General features: G+C 43.1%; 1 protein-coding gene across 2 annotated transcripts in view; it reads left to right on the forward strand.

The window, feature by feature from the left end:
* GFOD1 (Gfo/Idh/MocA-like oxidoreductase domain containing 1) overlaps positions 1 to 17,074 on the forward strand; it is a 108,695-nt gene extending 91,621 nt beyond the window's left edge. For both annotated transcript variants that reach the window (XM_006138758.4, XM_025179344.2), the window contains exon 2: positions 7,819 to 17,074. In XM_006138758.4, the coding sequence (XP_006138820.2) occupies positions 7,819 to 8,738 (920 nt within the window). In that variant the 3' untranslated portion in view covers positions 8,739 to 17,074. The remainder of the gene's footprint in view (positions 1 to 7,818) is intronic.
* The last annotated feature ends 2,251 nt before the right edge of the window (positions 17,075 to 19,325 follow it).

Consider the following 19,325-nt stretch of genomic DNA (forward strand, 5'->3'; position numbering starts at 1 on the left):
AATAATAGATACAGTAGAACTCTCTCTATCCACATAAAATAGGGATAGAGTTTATTTAAATAGACTATAAAATCAATCAGGAGCCATAGTCTAGTTTTTAATATTAGGTGAAGAGCTGGCCTGCTGCCTATTGTACTTTGGTACAATCCAAACTGGGAGAGAATTGGAGGGGATTTATTGAAGTCACTCCGGGTATGTCTATATGGCAGCGTTATTTCAGAATAACTAACGTTATTCCTAAATATCGTAGTCCACATTTACACTACAAGCAGTTATTTCGACGTAATGTCAAAATAATGGCGAGCTTGAGGACTTCTTACTCCGACTCCTGTAACCCTCATTTCACAAGGAGTAAGGGAGGTCGGAGTAAGAGTGTTCTTCAACTTCCTGCTGTGTAGACAGCACCAAAAGCCAAAATAAGCTATTTTGACTTAAGCTATGCAAATAACATAGCTCAAGTTGCGTAACTTATTTTGGCTTTAGCCCTGCTGTATAGACGTGCCCCTCCATTAGCCACCTGATGTCAAATTAGGCTTGCTTTAGGGAGAAGAAGAATATCAGCTATGTTGCTACAAATCTCCTGGATGAACACTCTGTTTTGGAATCAAAGTGACTTCATTCCAGAAAAATGTAATTATTCTTCAATATTATAATTATTCTGTTATGCCTGCCAGTTTTCCTGTGTAGACACGCTTTTAGATTTATGAGATTTCAGTATGAGAACTATATTTTATCTAGTTGAAACTACATGGGAAATTATGTTTAGGCAAAACTTAGGAATTAGATCTGAACACTGGAAGTAAAGCCCTCCAATCTCTTACAAAAATGCCAGGGGCTCTTTTGTGACAAGCGTGCTTTGAGACCTGTATTCCCAACAGCAGCATATGTTGTTCTCTGAAAGGTGTATGTTGTCATCAGTTATGGAACATTCAAAATAAACTATTGAAGTGGTTCTCCACTAGGGATATGCCTACCCTTGGGCATATACTTAGGCTAAGTCCTTTGTAATCTTTCTTGTGGGTAGGAAACAGGGCTCAGATCCTGAACACCAGTTTGTTTTCAAAATCATTTTGAAAGAAAGACTGATTTACCAAGCCCATTTTACTCTAGAAAAATAGCTGTTCCCAAATTAAACAAGAGGTATACTGAGGAAGCTGCAATGTATCACATTCAGACAGATGATGGAATGGAATGTTTATTTTAAAAAAATCGAAAAAGTGTGTGGCAGATGCAGGAGTTGCTGTGTCGGTGGTTATATTGTGTGTGATAGACTTATTGACCTGACAGTGCAGCTTGTAACTTTTTCTAAATGAAGACTTGGATTTCCTATCACTTTCCCTGCCAGTCTGCAGACAAGATGTAATTTCCTCTGTGTTCTTACGGCTGCCTGAATGCCGACAAAACTGTCAGTGTAATGGCTGCATAAATTATTCTAAAGCATCAGTCTGACGTTTCTTCATTGTAAAAAGTCAGGCTTAGTGCCAGACTGCAATTAGCTTGTTTTGGGCGGCGTGGAGGAGAAGGGTTGGGAGAAAATAACATAAAGCGAATTGACTCAGATTAACAGCTGTAAATGGAAACCATTCATATCTGCATAAACTATTCTGTGTAGGACAGGGGAGCCTAAAGAAAATTCATCTGCCTGATTGCCTAATCTTCCCAAATCCTTTGCAACAGCTGGGCATCTTATTACTGTCAAATAACAAAAAGAAACACAAAAAAAGAAGATGATAATGCCTGTGTAGAGTGGAAATTGACCAGAGGTTGTCATAGCCACATGAATGTTATTGTTACTAGCAGATGTACCCAGTGTTGCTTGGGTCCTTAACTGTAGTAAGGGTTTTGTGTTTTGAAAATTAAAAGGAAAATGTACACGCTTTATTTAAATGATGGGGTCAGAGCAGGGAGTGGGGGGCTCAGGGAAAAGGGTTGGGTGTGTGGGGGGGATGCTCAGGGTGGAAGGCTCAGGGTAGGGAGAGGGAGATGGGGGTTCAGGGCAAGAGGTGGGGGAGTGCAGGAGTGAAGGCAGGGGGTTGGGGGGTCTCGGGGCAGAGGGTGGAGAGTGCTGGAGTGAAGAGCTCAGGGCACAAGGTTCGGTGTGAGGGGGTCAGTACAGAGGGTGGGGGGGCTCAAAGTACAGGGTTCAGAGAGGGGGGTGAAGGCAGGGGTGTAGGCAGGAGATTGGGGAGGCTCAGAGAAAGAGGTGGAGAGTGCTAAAGTGAGGGCAGCGGTGGGAGGCTCAGTGGAGGGGAGTTGAGATGGGGGGGGGCTCAGGGCAGGGAGCTGGGAGGCCAGCAGGGGGAACTTACCAGCAGCAAGGGTGGCATTGCTCTGGTGGTGGCTCCTCTGAGGAAGCTAGGGCTGCACTCTCTGGCCGGCAGCTTGTCCTGCGAGGCCAGTGCTGCAGAGGCTGGCCCTGGCCTCCAGCAGCACCCCGGCCCTGCATCTGGTCTAGGGGAGGCACTCAGGAAGCTGAGTAGTAAATACTGCCTACCCTGGCACTGCTGTAACCAATGGACCCCTGGTAATACAGCTTGGGGTGAAGTATTTCCATTTTCTATAGTCCATGCAGGTTTGGGGGTGGCTGAGGAAGTGGCATGTGCTAGTCAGCTTCCAGGATTCTTCAGTAATGGCTCCAGACTACAGGGAGATTACTGAGGTACCCAGGAAGCTGAGAAGCACATACTGTTTCCTCGGCCACCCTGGAACCTGGGTAAGACACAGCAAAAGTATCTCTGAAGAACCACTTTTCCTCAAGGTGGCTGGGTTTGAGGAGAGAAGGCGCAGCTATGGCTGGCGCAGGGCTCCTCTGGCCAAGGGCGCTCCGGTTTTCTCCAGGTGAGTGTTGGGGGTGGGGCTTGTGACTCTGGCTACAGGGAAGAGAAGACGGTCCGGGGGCTCCAACTGCGTGGTGGTGGTGGTGGTGGTGGTGGAAGGGGAAGAGCTGGGAGCTAGCCTCCCCAAAGGGGGGTTCACCTGCCACCTGTGATTGTATCTGCAGTGCTGCTTAGATGGTGGTCGTCTTCCCAACGTTTCCATTGTAACACGTTGTTGTTGGAGGCACCTCATATGTATTGGTTTATATAAATTATATATATTTATATCCCGGTGGGTAAATATCTTAATATTTTTGCTGTAATAAACTTGCTTTGGTTTTTTTAGCTTTTATGTCATCAATGTGGCTCTTGCTGACTGTGACAGTGAGCTGCTTTTGTGAAAGGTTTCTAAGAAAAGCTGTGCTTAGCACAGTTAAAGGCTGTGATTAAGGGACCAGTAATGTGACTACTATTTCCTGTGCTAAATCTGTTTCTCAAAAATATCTTGTTCAGCAGTGGACATAACAAGTCCTTGACTCTAGGCCTGGGCAGCAGGAGGTTAATATTGTATCTAGGTTAATTCCTAAAGAATCCAGTTTTGGAACTAGTATCCAGAAACATACATGCTTTCTTGAGCTTGTCAATATTTAAAGAAGAGTTTCTCATTCAACCCTGCCTTTTGGTCAGCATGCAGCTGATTCATTCCCACAGTTTAAAACTAAGCTGCACATTTTTTCTTTGAGGAAGGAATCACTAGCAGGGAGTAAGAGAGGAGAGGTGGGTAGATTTTGCTCTCCCTGTTTCTTATTCTGTCTGCACAAACATGTCTGAGTATTCTAAATCAGCTGTTTTGTGCCAGCCTTTCATGTTCTCCCTGTTTCAAGAAAACTATTATGGCTGTTTGTAAATTTACAGCTGTGGAGAAGACAGAGATTTGTAGTGTGTATGGTGGAGTCAAGTGCTGAAAAGCATCCTCCTGAAAAACCAGTGCGTGAGAGGATAATAAGAACTATCTGGACACAAAGCAGAGAGCTGGTCAAATCCCCAACAGAGTGGAGATCATAGCACATGTCTCAGAATATGTATAAATGCATGATGGCTCTCAAGGTTTGCATTTAAGACTATTTTTAATGAAAGCTCCAAATGCTGCAAGAAAAAATTGCAAGACTCCCCCCACCCCTCTTTCTCTGCTTTTTCCTTCATGTGTGGGCCCATGGATTCTAAAGCAGTTCCCCAATATCTGAGGAGGAGTAAACCTCATAAGCTGCTCAATATTAATTCTTTGATATAATTAGAGCTCCATTGTTCTAGGCACTCTGGTCTATCTACATTTGCTCCCTAGTTCGAACTAGGGATGCAAATGTAGTCGACTGAAATTGCTAATGAAGCGGGGATTTAAATATCCCACGCTTCATTAGCATAATCTCGCCCACGCACTATTCTGCTCGCCAGCTGATTCGAACCAGGAAGTGCGCTCCGGGATGCGTTAGTTCGAATCAAACTCCTTGGTTCAAACTAACATTACTCCCCATTGTTTGAGGAGTAATGTTAGTTTGAACCAAGGGGTTTGATTCGAACTAACGCGTCCCGGAGCGCACTTCTTGGTTCGAATCATCTGGTGAGCGGAATAGCGCGCGGGCGAGATTATGCTAATGAAGCGTGGGATATTTAAATCCCCGCTTCCTTAGCAATTTCAGCAGCTATATTTACATCCCTAGTTCGAACTAGGGAGCAAATGTACACGTACCCTCTGATACACATCTTGTAAAGATTGCCCCAGAGTTCTAAAGAATTTATACAAACAAAATCCAGTCTTGCCCTCCTGTACACGTGTACATTGCTGCATATCTTACATGATAAATACCTGGGGGTGGGACAGAAAAAAAATAGCACCATGTGTTGGTGGACTGGAGAGGAGGATAAAAAACTAATAGGAACTGAACCCAGGGGACTCTCTTTCCAGAGACTGACTCTTGATTGAGTCCCTGGCGAGTTCTCATTGAGGGATTTGACTCTGTCAAGGATAATTTAACCACCCCTATTATCCTCCAGCAGAGAGTTAAAAGAAATCTGTGGCAAGAAGATGTAATCCTTATGAAATACTGGCTGTCTACGAATTATCATTAGAATGTATCATTAGTCTCATGTCCTCACACCATAGGATGACTCCTAAGATGTAATTGCACCAAACATTTTTTTCTGGCTAATTGTTCAAGCTAGGGCTCACTGTAAAACATCCATGGAATAGAAAATGGCATGTTGAAATAATCCATGTTTCTGAAGCAAATGGTATAGCAGGAATATTACCTGTTAAAGGAATATAGGGCAGGAAGGTGGATGCATTCCGTGATGCCAAACAAGGGAGCTGACTATAGAGGAGAAGGCTTAGACACCGATCTGTAAAGATGAGAAAGGAAACGTAGACAAGAAAACCATGGCTATTTGCAAGGGGATGCACTAGAATATAATACAATGAGGAAAGTTTATATGTATTTATAGCTGGCCTGGGCAAAATACGACCCACAGGCCAGATCCAGCCCACCAAACCACCAGCCCACCTCTCCTGCTTGCCCTGCAGCCCCATACACCACTCAGAAACACAGCTGCAGGACACTTTCTCTTTGAGTCTGGAGAGAAGGGAGGAAGATTCAAATGCTGCTCTCATCCCCAGCATAATCTCGTTGGCCTGTTTCTGGACAGACACTGTCCAATGGGAGCTGCTTGTTTGAATAACAGGCAGCCACGAAGCACAACCCTCCTGCTCACTCACTCAAGCACATGGCCGAGCAGGCGGAAACATTTTAAGCTCTGCAAACCTTTAGCTCTGCAGGCAGGCAGGCAGGCTGGTAAGTCTCCTGGCTAGAACCTGCCTCTGGTACCTCAGGCCCTCTCTTCCCCAACCCTCTGCCCCACACTCCTGCTCTGCTACTCCACATGCACCCATACCCCCTCCCAGATCTGGAACCCCATCTCCTGCCTGAGATCACAATCCCCTCCTACCCTAGGTCACATCCCAAAACCCACACCCCAGTTCCCTACCCTAGGTCCCAACCATCTTCACCCAAACTCCCTCCCAGACTCCATTCTCCCTCCTGCACCCCAGTCTGTTACCCCAAACTCCCTTCTGCACCCCGAGACTCTGCATCTCCTCCATTAATACCATGGAAGAGTGCGGCCCTCAACCACTTTCCAAAATCTTGGGACTCCTCCCGCCCCCCCCCCCCCCCGTCAAAAATTATTACCCACCCCTGGTCTATAGCTATGTCTCTCTTTACAGCAGCATGTCGAGTTCATACATTACATGCTGTCCCTAGGACAGGTATAAATAGCAGTGTAGGTGCTTAGATGAAGAGAGTGAAAACACCCGAATCTTAGGGTAAGCACTTTACATGGTGCTCTACCCACCCAAGCAGTGCCTCCTACCTCAACAGTGGTATTTTGAGCAGCATCGTGCCCCACTGCCAGAGTGCTTTCCTTGCCATAGAGAGAGACTCTGGCAGTAGGGAAAGACTCTAGCAGCACCCCGCTGCTGAAGCCTTTCCCTACTGCCTCCCCACTGCCAGAATTTTCATAGACATGTGTAGCTACCCACTGCAGTGAGGACACAGTCTTCTTTTTGCCACAGTGGGTGGCTTCGTGTAGCTTACATGCTATCACCAGTGTAACCAAGGTGTATTTGACAGTGGCTATATAAAAGGTGAAGAACAAGTTGTGTGTATGTAGTGGTGGTGAGGACAAGGGATTGAATCACACAGAGATTAAAATGGCTTTCTCAAGATCACAAATTTGGTGTGGGGCAGAGCAAAGTACTGAACATGACTCTGCTGAGTCCTCCTCCACAAAGATCTTCCTTCCTCCTCTCAGGTTTTTTGTATGGAGGAAGGCAGGACATAATTCAAGGCCAGACAGGTGATAAGGAGTTCTGCCGTTGCTCCTGGGACATAAAAATCCAGCTGTGCTATTGTAAATGGAATTAAGAATTCAAGAACTATCTGTTCTTTTTCAACTTCCTTTCCATATGAAAAGTCCGGGTACAGTCATGATATATATACAAAACGGAGTCCTTTTTTTTGGTCTGGGAACAGGTGTCACTTGTAACTAATGTTCAAATTGGAACAGTACAAAGTGATTTACCCTGCTGTCATTTTGAATTGCTTTCTTTATGATAGTAGTTACTGCAGGTTTTTTCACTTACCTTTACCTTGCCAGCACTGCATTTGTATATGTACAAGAAGAAAGAAGTCATCAAGGAGATGTGTCAATAATAAAGGAGCTATTAGATATCAAAGCCTGCATTGTGTTCAGTACACCTAGGTAGCTTGTTAAAACAGAACTGTCATATAAGGTTCAATATAACAAGTGCACATATAAGAAATGGGGGAGGATGCATTGTCACAGCTATGTGTTTACATGTTTGATCCCTTTTGAGACATCACAGATCTTTGACATCATGGATGTGTTACTAACATCTTGACAAGGGGCTCCCTCAAATATTTCAGACCTCAGCCAGAATGATATCTGATATTCTGTGGCTAAAATACCACTTCCTGCCCCCCGCCCCAAATAATTCATTGTTCCAATACACTTTTTCCCCCCTACATAAACCATCAAACAGGAAGGGTGGGAATGGAGGCATCAGTCCCCAGAGAAGAAAATCCCAGGATTTTCAGCGTCAGACGTTGTGCTAATATGGACGTACAATCGCCTTTACCATGTGCTTTTGCAAGAAAGAGTAAGGGACGGCTTGGATTAATATCTCACTTTCATGTCCCCTTTCTGCATGAATGAACTTTGAAAAAAGAAGGGGTTTGTTTTCATCACATTGCTCAGTCAGTTGACACATCTTATGAATAGCGTGAGGAATTTTTGTGCATATGGTACAACTGGTTCACAAAATACTCTCTTTCCACCATGCCTCTCGTTGGATTTGATCAGTATTTGCCTATGAAAATGACCTGAGTTCACTCACTCAGTTTTTCGTTTTGTTTTTACTGTTTTGCAGGCATTGGAAAAAATGTCATCTGTGACCGAACAGCAACTCCCCTGGATGCCTTCAGGATGATGTCTGCGGCCCATTATTACCCCAAGCTCATGAGCATCATGGGGAATGTTCTTCGCTTCCTGCCTGCCTTTGTGAAGATGAAGCAGCTGATTCAGGAGGGCTATGTAGGGGAGCTGCTGGTGTGCGAGGTGCAGGTGCACAGCGGAAGCTTGCTGGGCAAGAAGTACAACTGGAGCTGTGATGACCTGATGGGGGGTGGGGGGTTGCATTCGGTCGGTACTTATATCATTGATCTCTTGACCTTCCTCACCAGCCAGAAGGCTGTGAAAGTACATGGGCTGCTCAAGACCTTTGTGAAACAGACAGAGCACATCAAGGGAATACGTCAGATCACCAGTGATGACTTCTGTACGTTTCAAATGGTTCTGGAAGGCGGGGTGTGCTGCACTGTGACCCTCAATTTCAATGTCCCCGGGGAGTTCAAACAGGATATTATTATGGTGGGTTCAACTGGACGACTGATTGTCATAGGCACTGATCTGTATGGGCAGAGCAACAGCTCTTCTCAAAGAGAACTCCTTCTAAAGGACTCCATGCCAGTCAGCAATTCCTTACTGCCTGAGAAGGCCTTCAGTGATATCCCATCCCCGTACCTTCAGGGTACTATTAAGATGGTGCAGGCCATCCGGCAGGCGTTTGAGGACCAGGATGACCGGAGAACCTGGGATGGGAGGCCCCTCACCATGGCTGCGACTTTCGATGACTGCCTGTATGCCTTGTGCGTGGTGGACACCATTAAAAAGTCAAACCAACTAGGGGAATGGCAGAACATTGCAATCATGACAGAGGAGCCGGAGCTGAGCCCTGCGTATCTCATCAGTGAAGCTATGCGCAGGAGCAGAATGTCTCTGTACTGCTAGCTTCACTCTGCTGTTGAAAAGGCAGGGAAACAACACCGTTCTTAAGGAATTATTCAGACAGCATAAAGATTTGGACATACTACATTTCACAACATGGGGAAATGAAAAATGTGGAGTTTTAAACCAGCTAAATTAGTTGGTGTCTTTGTAACAGTGACGGGAGCATTAGAAATGTCTAAGCTAGATAGATGGAAATGAGAATTGTTTAAGAGCTGACCTAAATAATTTGTATTAACTGTGTGGCAGCAGTATTAACTGGCTGGATAATGAGATATCATGGAATCAGTCTCATGCATGGAAGTGCTTAGCTGATCCAGTTCTGTTTACTGTGAAAGTTCAGGAAGTCCTTTCTGACTTACCTGACCTGCCAAAGGGCTGTGAAAGTTCTGTCATGTCAGAAAGTCTCCCGTGGCATCTGATGTGAAGAGTTCCTACCATGCCAGCTGACAATATCACAATGTACTACTACATCATTAACCACAGCATAGAATAGTAAGACTTGGTGTGATTAAGTATCACATGACCCAGACAAACTTGGCAGCTCAATTTTCATAAATTATTCTGAATGTTTTTTTTTTTTTAACACAATTAAGTAGGGAACATTGTGGCTTTTGCAAACAAGTCAGTTTCCAACTGCAGCTCGTATGTGGAGGTGCAGGTCATGGGAGAGCATTCTACAAACTCATGCTAAGCTTCAGTGTTAGCTGTACAGATGTGCTCCTAAAGAAGGGTTGTGTAAAACCTTCATCGGCAAAATCCAAGTCATGGGTTGCTTTCCTGAGTTAGGGATTTTTACACAGCCAAAAGTTGGGCCAGGTTTACATACTTTCTTGTGAGTCTGGGATTCAGTTCCGAGTGGACATGAATGATGGCAAAAATATACAAAATGAAGTGGGCTTTGTTTTGAGTTTTTGTGTCTTTTTTTTAAATGTATGTGAACCTGAACCTTTAAAAAAAAAAAATCTGTGCCAGTCACCATGGTCTGAATGAAAATCCACAAAGAATGAGAAAAATCCTTATGGATTTGAAGGGGGGAAAAAAGCCAAAACCTATTTACCTGCCTAAAGTCAGCAGCCAGAGGTCCTGTTTTGTCTGTTCCCTGTGTCATCAGTGCAGGAACAGACAACTGGCCTCTGGTTTAGTTGTCCTTTTTGTCTTTAATGTCTTAGGCCCGCCCTGCTCTTGCAAACATTTTAAGTGGATGCAAGTGAATTGTCCTGGTGAGTTAGTGGGACTCATTTTATGCATTAAGCTATTCCTGTATTAAGAGTCTGAAGCATCACCAGGGCTGCGGCTATGAAAAATAACACAACAAAATGTAATCCCCAAAAGAATATACAGCAAAATTATATTTGTCTTTAAACTGAAGCAAAACTACTTACTTGGTTAAGCTGATGAAGAAAATTTATATTTGCTATAAATTGAGAGAGAAATTTTGAACCTTTTTCTCAGGTAAACCAGGTCAGTATACTCATCAATTGTTTAGATTTTAAAACATAATGAGTCTTTAACTTTAAAAAGTATGTTTACAGCTCTGTAATCTTTAGGGGCACTCTGAGCTCCCTTGGGAACCCTGCTACTAACCCATACCTTATTACCTTGTTGTCTTCTGTTATGGTCCAGGCTTTAGTGCTGCATTCACTGAACTGGGAGAGCAATTATAAGTACAAATTTTATTTTTTAAAAAGATGTAAAATCCTAGATATTTGTGAACTTTCATGACTTCTTCCCTGATATCTATGAATAGTGTTTCTGATGGAGGAAAATGGTCATATAATTTGTTTAAATAATATTGTGAAGTGACTCAAACTATTGGATGATTACTGTTTGATCAGATCTAGCAATTGCATTTGTTGATTGCTACTTCTGCTAGGGCTCTGAGCAAGGATGCAGGGTTTTTCCTTGAAGGTTTCCAAGTTGTTTAAAATTATTAATTGGAAAATAATTGTCAATTAAGCAATTTAAGAAATAGCCAAGATTACAATCATTGCTGCACACAAAACTTCCTTTATTTAAATAAACCTGTACCCCTGTCTTCCCTCTCCCCCCCCCCCCCCACACACAGACACACATAGAGGCAGATCAAAAACTAAATTTCTCTTAGCAAAAGAATTATATTACTCAGAGAGGGTCAAGCAACATATGGGCTGTGTCTACACTGGCATGAATGCTTAAAACAGAATAGTTTTCGTTATAAGTATTTCCGGAAAAAGAGCGTCTACACTGGCAGGCTGCTTTTCCGGAAAAGTCCTTTTCCGGATCGCGTCATTTTCGTGATCGGGGCTTTTTTCCAGAAAAGACTACTGGGCTGTCTACACTGGCCCTTTTCCGGAACAGTGTTCCGGAATAAGGACTTATGCCCGAGCGGGAGCAGAATAGTTTTTCCGGAATAGTGGCTGATTTTGTACAGTAGAGCGTCGTTGCTTTTCCGGAAATTCAAAGGCCAGTGTAGACAGCTTGCAGCTTATTCCGGAAAAGCGACGGATTTTCCGGAATAAGTGGCCCAGTGTAGACACAACCATGTTGGTTTTTTTATAGGGCAGTATGGCATAATCTTGCTGAGGACAAAGTCAGAGTCATAGATGCAGAATAAAGGGGATGACTAAGACAGAAAAATCAGTGGCAGGGAGCTACGTATGATAAATCAGTTATGATAAAAGAAAACATCATCTGAAACTGTAGCCCAAATCTGAATTTAAATGTGAACTTTTTTATATATATAGTTTCTCTTCATTTATGATTTGCACTGTGGTAGGGCTACAAAGCCCCAGTCATGGACCAGGGCTCCACCGTGCCATGTGCTGGGCACAAAATTTAGTATCTTTGCCATCTATATTTTTAACAATTATGTCTCTAGGTAGTTTTATGGTTCCGGCTGGAAGCATGAGTGTTGGAATCCTGGGTCTTGTTTCTGCACTGAACTCCATGCAGGCAGAATGAGGAGACCTATTAATTTTAGTGTTTTGCTACATCAAGGCTAACAAGTTTTGTTGATAAAACATATGTCGACATCTCAAAGTCGACAAAACAAAAATCGCCAGAGAGTGTTCAAGCTTGCAGCCTCTGTTGACAGATCATGCCTCCACACTAGGGGCACCATCATCAACAGTGTGAGCAGTGCACTGTGGGTATGTAGCCCACATTGCAGTGTTGTGGGAAGGCAAAGCTCACCCCTGGGCATGTTGGGATTCTCTCCCGAGTTCTTCCATAGCCTCGTCAGCTGCTGGGAGCATCATCATGAGGAGCTGTTTGTGCTCAGGATTGTCAAAGTAGCACAGCAGCCTGTCCCCCTCCCCTGCAATAGCAGTCTGCCTGTCGGTGTGTTCCTAGTGCAGAGCAGAAGAGGAATGGTCCAATAATTCGCTCTTTGTTCCCCAAACAGAGCAGCCTACTCTGTCACATACTTCCCAGAGCTTTGAAAGGGGAGGGGCACATGCCTGCAGGCAGCAGAGATCAAAACACTGAGCACAGCCATCAGGGCAGGCATTGTGGGATACTAGTGGAAGCCAGTTCTGTCGATAAAACAAACCATAGGGTACGTCTTGACTTCAGGCTTCTGTCGACAAAGAGCGTCTAGACTACATCCAGTTCTGTTGACAAAGCAACCCGCTTTGTCAACATGAGAGAGTAAATGCAAAGGACAGTGTAGATGCAATAACGCCTTTTGTCGACAGAACTCTGTCGACAAAAGGCGTTATTCCTCATAGAATGTGGTTTACTGCCGTTGACAAAACTGCCGAGTTCTGTCGACGTTATGTTGCCAGAACTTGGCGGTAGTGTAGTCACAGTTATAGTCTTGTCGACAAAAGTCCACTTTTGTCGACAAAATCCTGTAGTCTAGACACACCCATAGTGTCTACACTGGCTCTTTGTCGACAGTAAAGGGAAGAGAAAAGAAAAATGTCTCTTGTGGGGTGGAAGTTCTTTGCGCCAAAACTGGGCATTTTTCCAACAAGAGTCACACTGCAGTGTGTATTCTCTCACTGTTTTGTCACCAAAAGGTAGTTTTTGTCAACAAAACTTGGCAGTGTGGACACTTTTTTGTCCTAAGCTGAAAGCTTTCAGGTGGTGTACATCATGCTTGCTCTTCTTGGCTCTTATTGGTTTGGATACTGCAATTTTGCAGACTTTAACTTTAATTGGGATGGTTATTGCTTACTGTCAGGATTATATTAAGTTTTTCTACTTTCAAGGATGTAAGATTGGATGAAATATTGCTCTGGGCAAGATTTTGATCACATCAGATGTAAATATATTAAACTGCCCTCTGAATCAAAGGAACAAGTGACTAAGTTATTTATAGAATGTGTCATAATATTCCAATAAAATTATGACTTACTCTATAATAAAGGGCTGTTTGGGGTCAAGCCCTAATTATTTTTGGGGAGATTTTGAAATACACTAAGCAGAATGCTGCATCTGGCCCCTGGAGTTCACATCACATTTAAGAATGTGGCCAACTGTGGGGGAAAAAAAGGTTTACAGTATTTAACCAAAAAGTGCTACAGTACTAGGGACTATGTGTTTGGAATAGCAGATTAATACTACTACTCTTTCACTAGTGCCACAAGACTTGAGGTGCTCCTGGAATTGGTGCAGACCCAGTTTTCCAATTCAGGCTACTAGAAGTAACCTTGTGTGCTTGCTAAATCATAGTCTTATTTTCTAGGGCTGCTTTTGGAGAGGCTCTTTTCTTTGCCATTCATTACTTGTGTATAGGTGCTATTAAAAATTGTGGTCTGCTGCCAGAGAGGCAGAGAACCAAAGCAATGCTCATTAAGAGGCAGGTTATGCCTTGCAGCTTTGGGGGAGGAAGGCAGTCCGATCCAGCACCCAGTGAATTCAACAGAAAGATTCCTATTGACTTCATGTTGAGTTAACTTTGGCTCCAAGGGAACAAGGAGATAAGAGAGGGCAGCTCCTCCTAGTGTCTGTGTAGTAGCAAGGCACAATTGCAGTCTTTCCATGTGCCCCATAAGTTTCAAGATCCCCCAACTGGGTGAAAAGATGGGCTCATGCCCCTGTATGTACCAGCCAGCAGAATGAGCTGGCCATGCAAAGGGAATATACTATAACCCCTGAAGGGGTGTAGCAACAGGTGCACTCAACCTGTGTGTTAGGGAGCTCAGGAAGTAGTCCTGTTTCCCCAAGGACAAAATTCCTGCCAGAACTCCCCCAGAGCTATGCACTGCCCCCAGTACAAGGCTCTGTTAAGCCCTAAACAATATTAGCAATCTCAGACTTCGGGCTTTCCTTTATCTTATCTCCTGCATATGGCTAGATTAGTAGCATTCAACCTATATAATTAGAAAATACTTATGTATACAGAATACATTCTTACCCACCATCCCTATACAGCATAGAGTCAGTGCATATATAGACACGCTCAAACTCAGCATTAGTTTCTCCAGAACTCATCCTAACCCAGTGTTACTTAAACTTTTTGAGACCATAGAACACCAAACAATATTTTTTTATGCGGAACACCTATGAAAATTTTCTTCAAAAAAAATTGTTTGTCAGACAAAAAAAGACAAAAACAAAGAAATAACAAAAACAAAGAGGAGGTTGCGGCACAACACCAGTGTTCTGTGGAACATAATTTAAGAAATACTGTCCTACCCTTTGGCTTGAAAGCATGAGAAATTGCTGGCTGGCTGGCTAAGGACAATCAGAAGCACTCTCTGCTTTGTACTGCATTTTTTTCTTTACTCACCTCCTCAATAGCTTTTGAGTTACAATGACCACAAAAGAGAAGGGGTATTCCCTCTCTGCACCATATTATCCTGGCAGGTAAACTATTCCATTCTGGCATTACCCTTTGCATTTTTATGTCCATAAAAGTATACCAAAAACTGAAAATAGCGGTTTGGTACAAAAATTATTAGCTGATTATTATTATTTAGCTGATTTTGTTTCACAAAAGACAGAGTCTTTGCAGAGAGATCCATAAACGTCTATTGACAGCAATGCTTGTAATTGGATGTTTTTAGCCCTGTACTTCTATATGTATTGAAAATATAATACACTGAGGCTACGTCTAGACTGGAATGATTTTCCGCAAATGCTTTTAACAGAAAAGTTTTTCCATTAAAAGCATTTGCGGAAAAGAGCGTCTAGATTGGCACGGATGCTTTTCTGCAAAAGCACTTTTTGTGGAAAAGCATCCGTGCCAATCTAGACGCAGTTTTGCGCAAGAAAGCCCCCGATCACCATTTTCGCGATCGGGGCTTTTTTGTGCAAAACAATACCGCGTTGTCTACACTGGCCCTCTTGCACAAAAGCATTTGCGCAAGAGAGCTTTTGCCCGAATGGGAGCAGCATAGCATTTCCGCAAGAACACTGACAATCTTACATGAGATCGTCAGTGTTCTTGCGGAAATTCAAGCGGCCAGTCTAGACGTAGCCTGAGTGTAATCTGTTTACTGGTTGTTTTTTTTTTTCACCTAAAAGCATCTTGGTACAGACCTTGGGCTTTTAGCAGACCTTGGCTTTTTGCAGCTATGTAATGTATTGGCTTAACACTCTTACCTCCTTGATGGGCAACTGATGTGCCCTTAAATACCTGAAAAGCTCAAAATTGAACTGTTTGACCTCTAAAGATAGCTTCTGGGTATTTAGGACTAGCTATGAGTGGACAGGTTTATTAGCAGATTTTTGTTGTTGCTCTTGTTAAAATCAGAAGCAAAATCTATAAATTTTGCACATGAAGTATATGAATGAATAATCTTTAATCCTGTTAACTTAAAATTCTCTCCTTGCTGGGGATTTCTTAACCTACATGGTATAGTGCATTACATCACAATGACAGTAAAAAAAGCTTACCCCAAAATTCCCACTTGCTTCCTGCATGAAAGGAGGAACTGTAAATAGACAGGAATGTACATAGGGCAGTATTCATGAAGCCACCTACATACAGCTGCACTACTGTCTCTTTCCTGCTGCTGCTCCGATGTCAAGCATTTGGAACCAGGATTGTGCCACCAGGGAACCTGAATTACCTCTTTTTTTTTTTTGGAGAGGATGTTGCCTCTAAATCAAAATTGTCATCATGGCTAGATCAGCAGTGAATGAGTTTTAACTGGGCCAGATTCAGTCCTGATATAAACTGGTGCAATTCCATAGATTTGTATTGTCAGTCTGATTTTGGCCCAGTGTATTTCACTCCTCTATTGCCATTGCTCCATATAGGGAACTCTGGTTGATTACATGCACTTGGCTGTAGATAATCAAGGCTCTCCATTTCCTAGGGGCCAGGTCATTCCATTTGTTGTTTCAATGGAGTGACCTGGCTGGGAAATGGCCGAGTGGAGCAGGCTGGGGTTGTGTTGCTCTGCTTTGCATGATCCCCCCCATCACTGGTAAGTGTGGGGGTTGACCTCTCCCCTGCTGCCCACCTCAGGACCCCCAATAATGACCCAGGCCGCCCTGGGTCCCAGGATAGCTGCCCCGAACTGTCCAATGGCTCTGCTCCTTTCTTTTTAACCGTCAGTCAAGTCCATTGGCATGCCCCATCTTCCTCATTGCAGGCAATCAAGGCGGATGTCTGTGGAAAAAGCATCGTTTGTTTCCTCATGAGATTTGCTTTCGTGCGAACACTGGTAGTTCAGGTGGCTAATTCCTGATTTGAAACTAATCCCAAAGCAAAAAAAATAACAAGAGTAAAAATCCACCAAGTCTGAATAAATTACATATTCTCATTGCCCAGCTAGGATGGATAATAGCTGCCTGGTATGCATGGTTCATAAATGGTGCCCATTGCTTCTCTCTGTACTGTCTTGTTTTTTGTCTCTTAAAACTTAAAAGCAAGAGTATCTTCAGTTTGTTGCTGTATCAATATGAAATATATTTATTATGTTTTTCACAAATAAATGCAAAGTGTGTGTGTGTGTGTGTATATATATATATATAATGTCAGTGCATGGACATATGTACAATAGATATTTTAAAGAGCTATTTATCAAAACGTGTTATAAAGTAAACAGAGTCTATATTTTATATATAATGTAGATAGCAAAAAATAGTGTTTAAATTATAGTAGGGTTTTTTTTTTTTGAGAAATGGACAGTGACGGTTCTAGCATTTTAACAGCCAAACTACTTTGTAAGGAAGCTGCTTGCTGTGTTTCTCAGCTGCCACAATATCTGTCTCTTCTCCTGGAAGCTGATGTGCATTATTAATTTTATATTGCTTGGGGAATGTAGTTAGTTATACTCAGCCAACTGGTATGTGCTGCTTAAAACATGGTTTCTGGCTGTTCTGCATATTTGCATTGATGGAATAAATGGATCCTAAATGGCAAATAAAGACATAAAAGGAAATGTTTCCAGCTGTCAGCCATTTCCCCCCCTCTTTTTGTGTTTTGTGCATTGAAACAGCATCAGTTCTTTCTATCTTCTGGTGTGATTGTTAAGTTCTGCATGTCTGAGTAAAATACATAAAATGTGGGCTTGCACGGGGTGAATGTGGGGTTAGGGAAGGGAGCAGTAAATATTAGAAGGTTTAACTTTGTAGCAAGTTTTTGAACCAACTCCTCCTGGAATGACTGAAACCAGTGAGATTTTCTCGTGTTTGCAGAAAGACATGTTAAGACAGGGTAGCAATTTAAACATCCTTGTAGTCTTATCCCTTGTCTGGGTGTATAGGCCCTGGCCAGGGTCTGGCAGAAAAAGGATTTCTCTCTCTCTCTGACAGAGGAGAGAACCACATTGCCTGTTCTGAGTGCAGAGATTTGGAAGATACTGGGGTTCAGCAAGCAGTGAGAAATTTGTAGCTTTACAAAAGACATGCAGTGTTTTTCTCTGAAAGGAATAAGGCATTCTTCAGAGATGCCATGGCCAGAAGGGACAACAGAATTTCCCCCAAAATAACTCGCAGAGCAAAAATATCCAGTCTTGATTTAAAAATTGCTAGTGATGGAGAATCCACCATAACTCTTTGGAAATTGTTCCAGTGATTAATTACCCTCACTGTTAAATATGTACATCTTATTTCAGTGTGAATTCCTCTAGCTTCACCTTCCAGAATGATGTTAAACCTTTCTCTGCTAGACTGAAGAGCCCATTATCAATGTTTTGTTCCCCATGTTGGTACTTACGGATTGTTATCAAGTTGCATCTTAAACTTTGTTAAGCTAAATAGATTGAGCTCTTTGAGTCTATTGCTGTAAGGCAGGGTTTCTAACCTTTTAATCATTCTCTTGGCTCATCTCTGAACTTTCTGCTAGTTTATCAATATCCCTCTTGAATTCTTTCCATTTGTAAATGTATTATTTACATTTTCTTTTGCTTGACAGGTAAGCACACCAAAAAGGTTTTAAAACTCTTGCTCTATCAGACCTGGCCCACTTCCCAACCACAAATGAAGTGTAGTTATTCCCAGGCACCTTTAAATCCATCACCGCGTGAAAACTCATTATTGATAACATCACCAGATATGGCCAGAATTGTGTTCGCAGGTTGGTTCTGGGCCCCCCCAGAAGGGGCAGTCCCTCAAGCAGAAAGGGTGGGGCTGGGGCTATAGAGAGAAAGAATGTGCATGTGTAAGAGAGAGACATGTCTGAGTGTGAGACAGAGACTTTGTGACACATCTTGAGTTTGTGCGGCAGTGTGTGTGTGACAGTGTGTGTGTGTGGCACAGGGACTGGGAGAGTGTGTGTGGCACTGTCTGACAGTGACACAGAGAGTGTGTGTGCTGGCTAAGTTTCTGAGAGAAGTCACGCTGTCTCTTTTAAGGGAAATCTGTCTTGCTCTGTTGTCTCCACTCCTATGGGTCACATTGCACCCTGACTTCAGCACTCTCCTCTCATTCCTACCCTCACCCTCCTACATAGCTAGCAGGCGAATCCTGAAGCAGAAACAAGGTGAGGGGAGAGGCAGCTGAAAGTATGCACCTCTGTTAATCAACTGGGAAGGCTGGAGAGAAATGCGTGGTGGGCCGGAACCAGCCCCCCGGGCCTGAGTTTGCCCACCCCAATAGACAATGCTTTTTGCTTATGTCAACTCTAACAGGCTTTCAGAAGCCATCCTACAATGCCCCACACTGAGGATACAAGTGCTCCTGGCGAAGACATGCATTTTCCACACAAGCAGCCAAGTGCATGCGTACACAGATGATTTTATAACTGCAATGGCTGTGTTCTGTTATAAGGTATGTGACATAGTGTACTGTAGACATGGCCTAGCATAGATAATTTGAGATAACTAGATGCAAGTGCAGCTGGTCTGTTTTTATGTAATAGGACATCTGCCTGTAGTGACTCCTACAGATAGTGGTATCTTTCATCCTTTAAGATCGTCCAGATTTTTTTCAGAAATCAGAATTAAGACAAATATTAGTAATATATGTTTATTCTGTCTCACATTATGGACCGGAGAAAGAAAGAGCACATTCTACCCACTGAAGTGAAAAATGCCAACAGCATAAAAATGCTTTGTAAAATTCTTATACGGGAATATTTGAAACAGTATGAGTGCGTCTATACTGCACCCGGAACTCGAAATAAGTTACACGATTTGAGCTATGCAAATTGCGTGGCTTCTTTCTAGTTAATTTTGAAACTTGACGCTATTTGCACAGCACTAATTT

The sequence above is a fragment of the Pelodiscus sinensis genome, chromosome 2, assembly GCF_049634645.1.
Source record: "Pelodiscus sinensis isolate JC-2024 chromosome 2, ASM4963464v1, whole genome shotgun sequence".
Classification (NCBI taxonomy): domain Eukaryota; kingdom Metazoa; phylum Chordata; order Testudines; family Trionychidae; genus Pelodiscus; species Pelodiscus sinensis.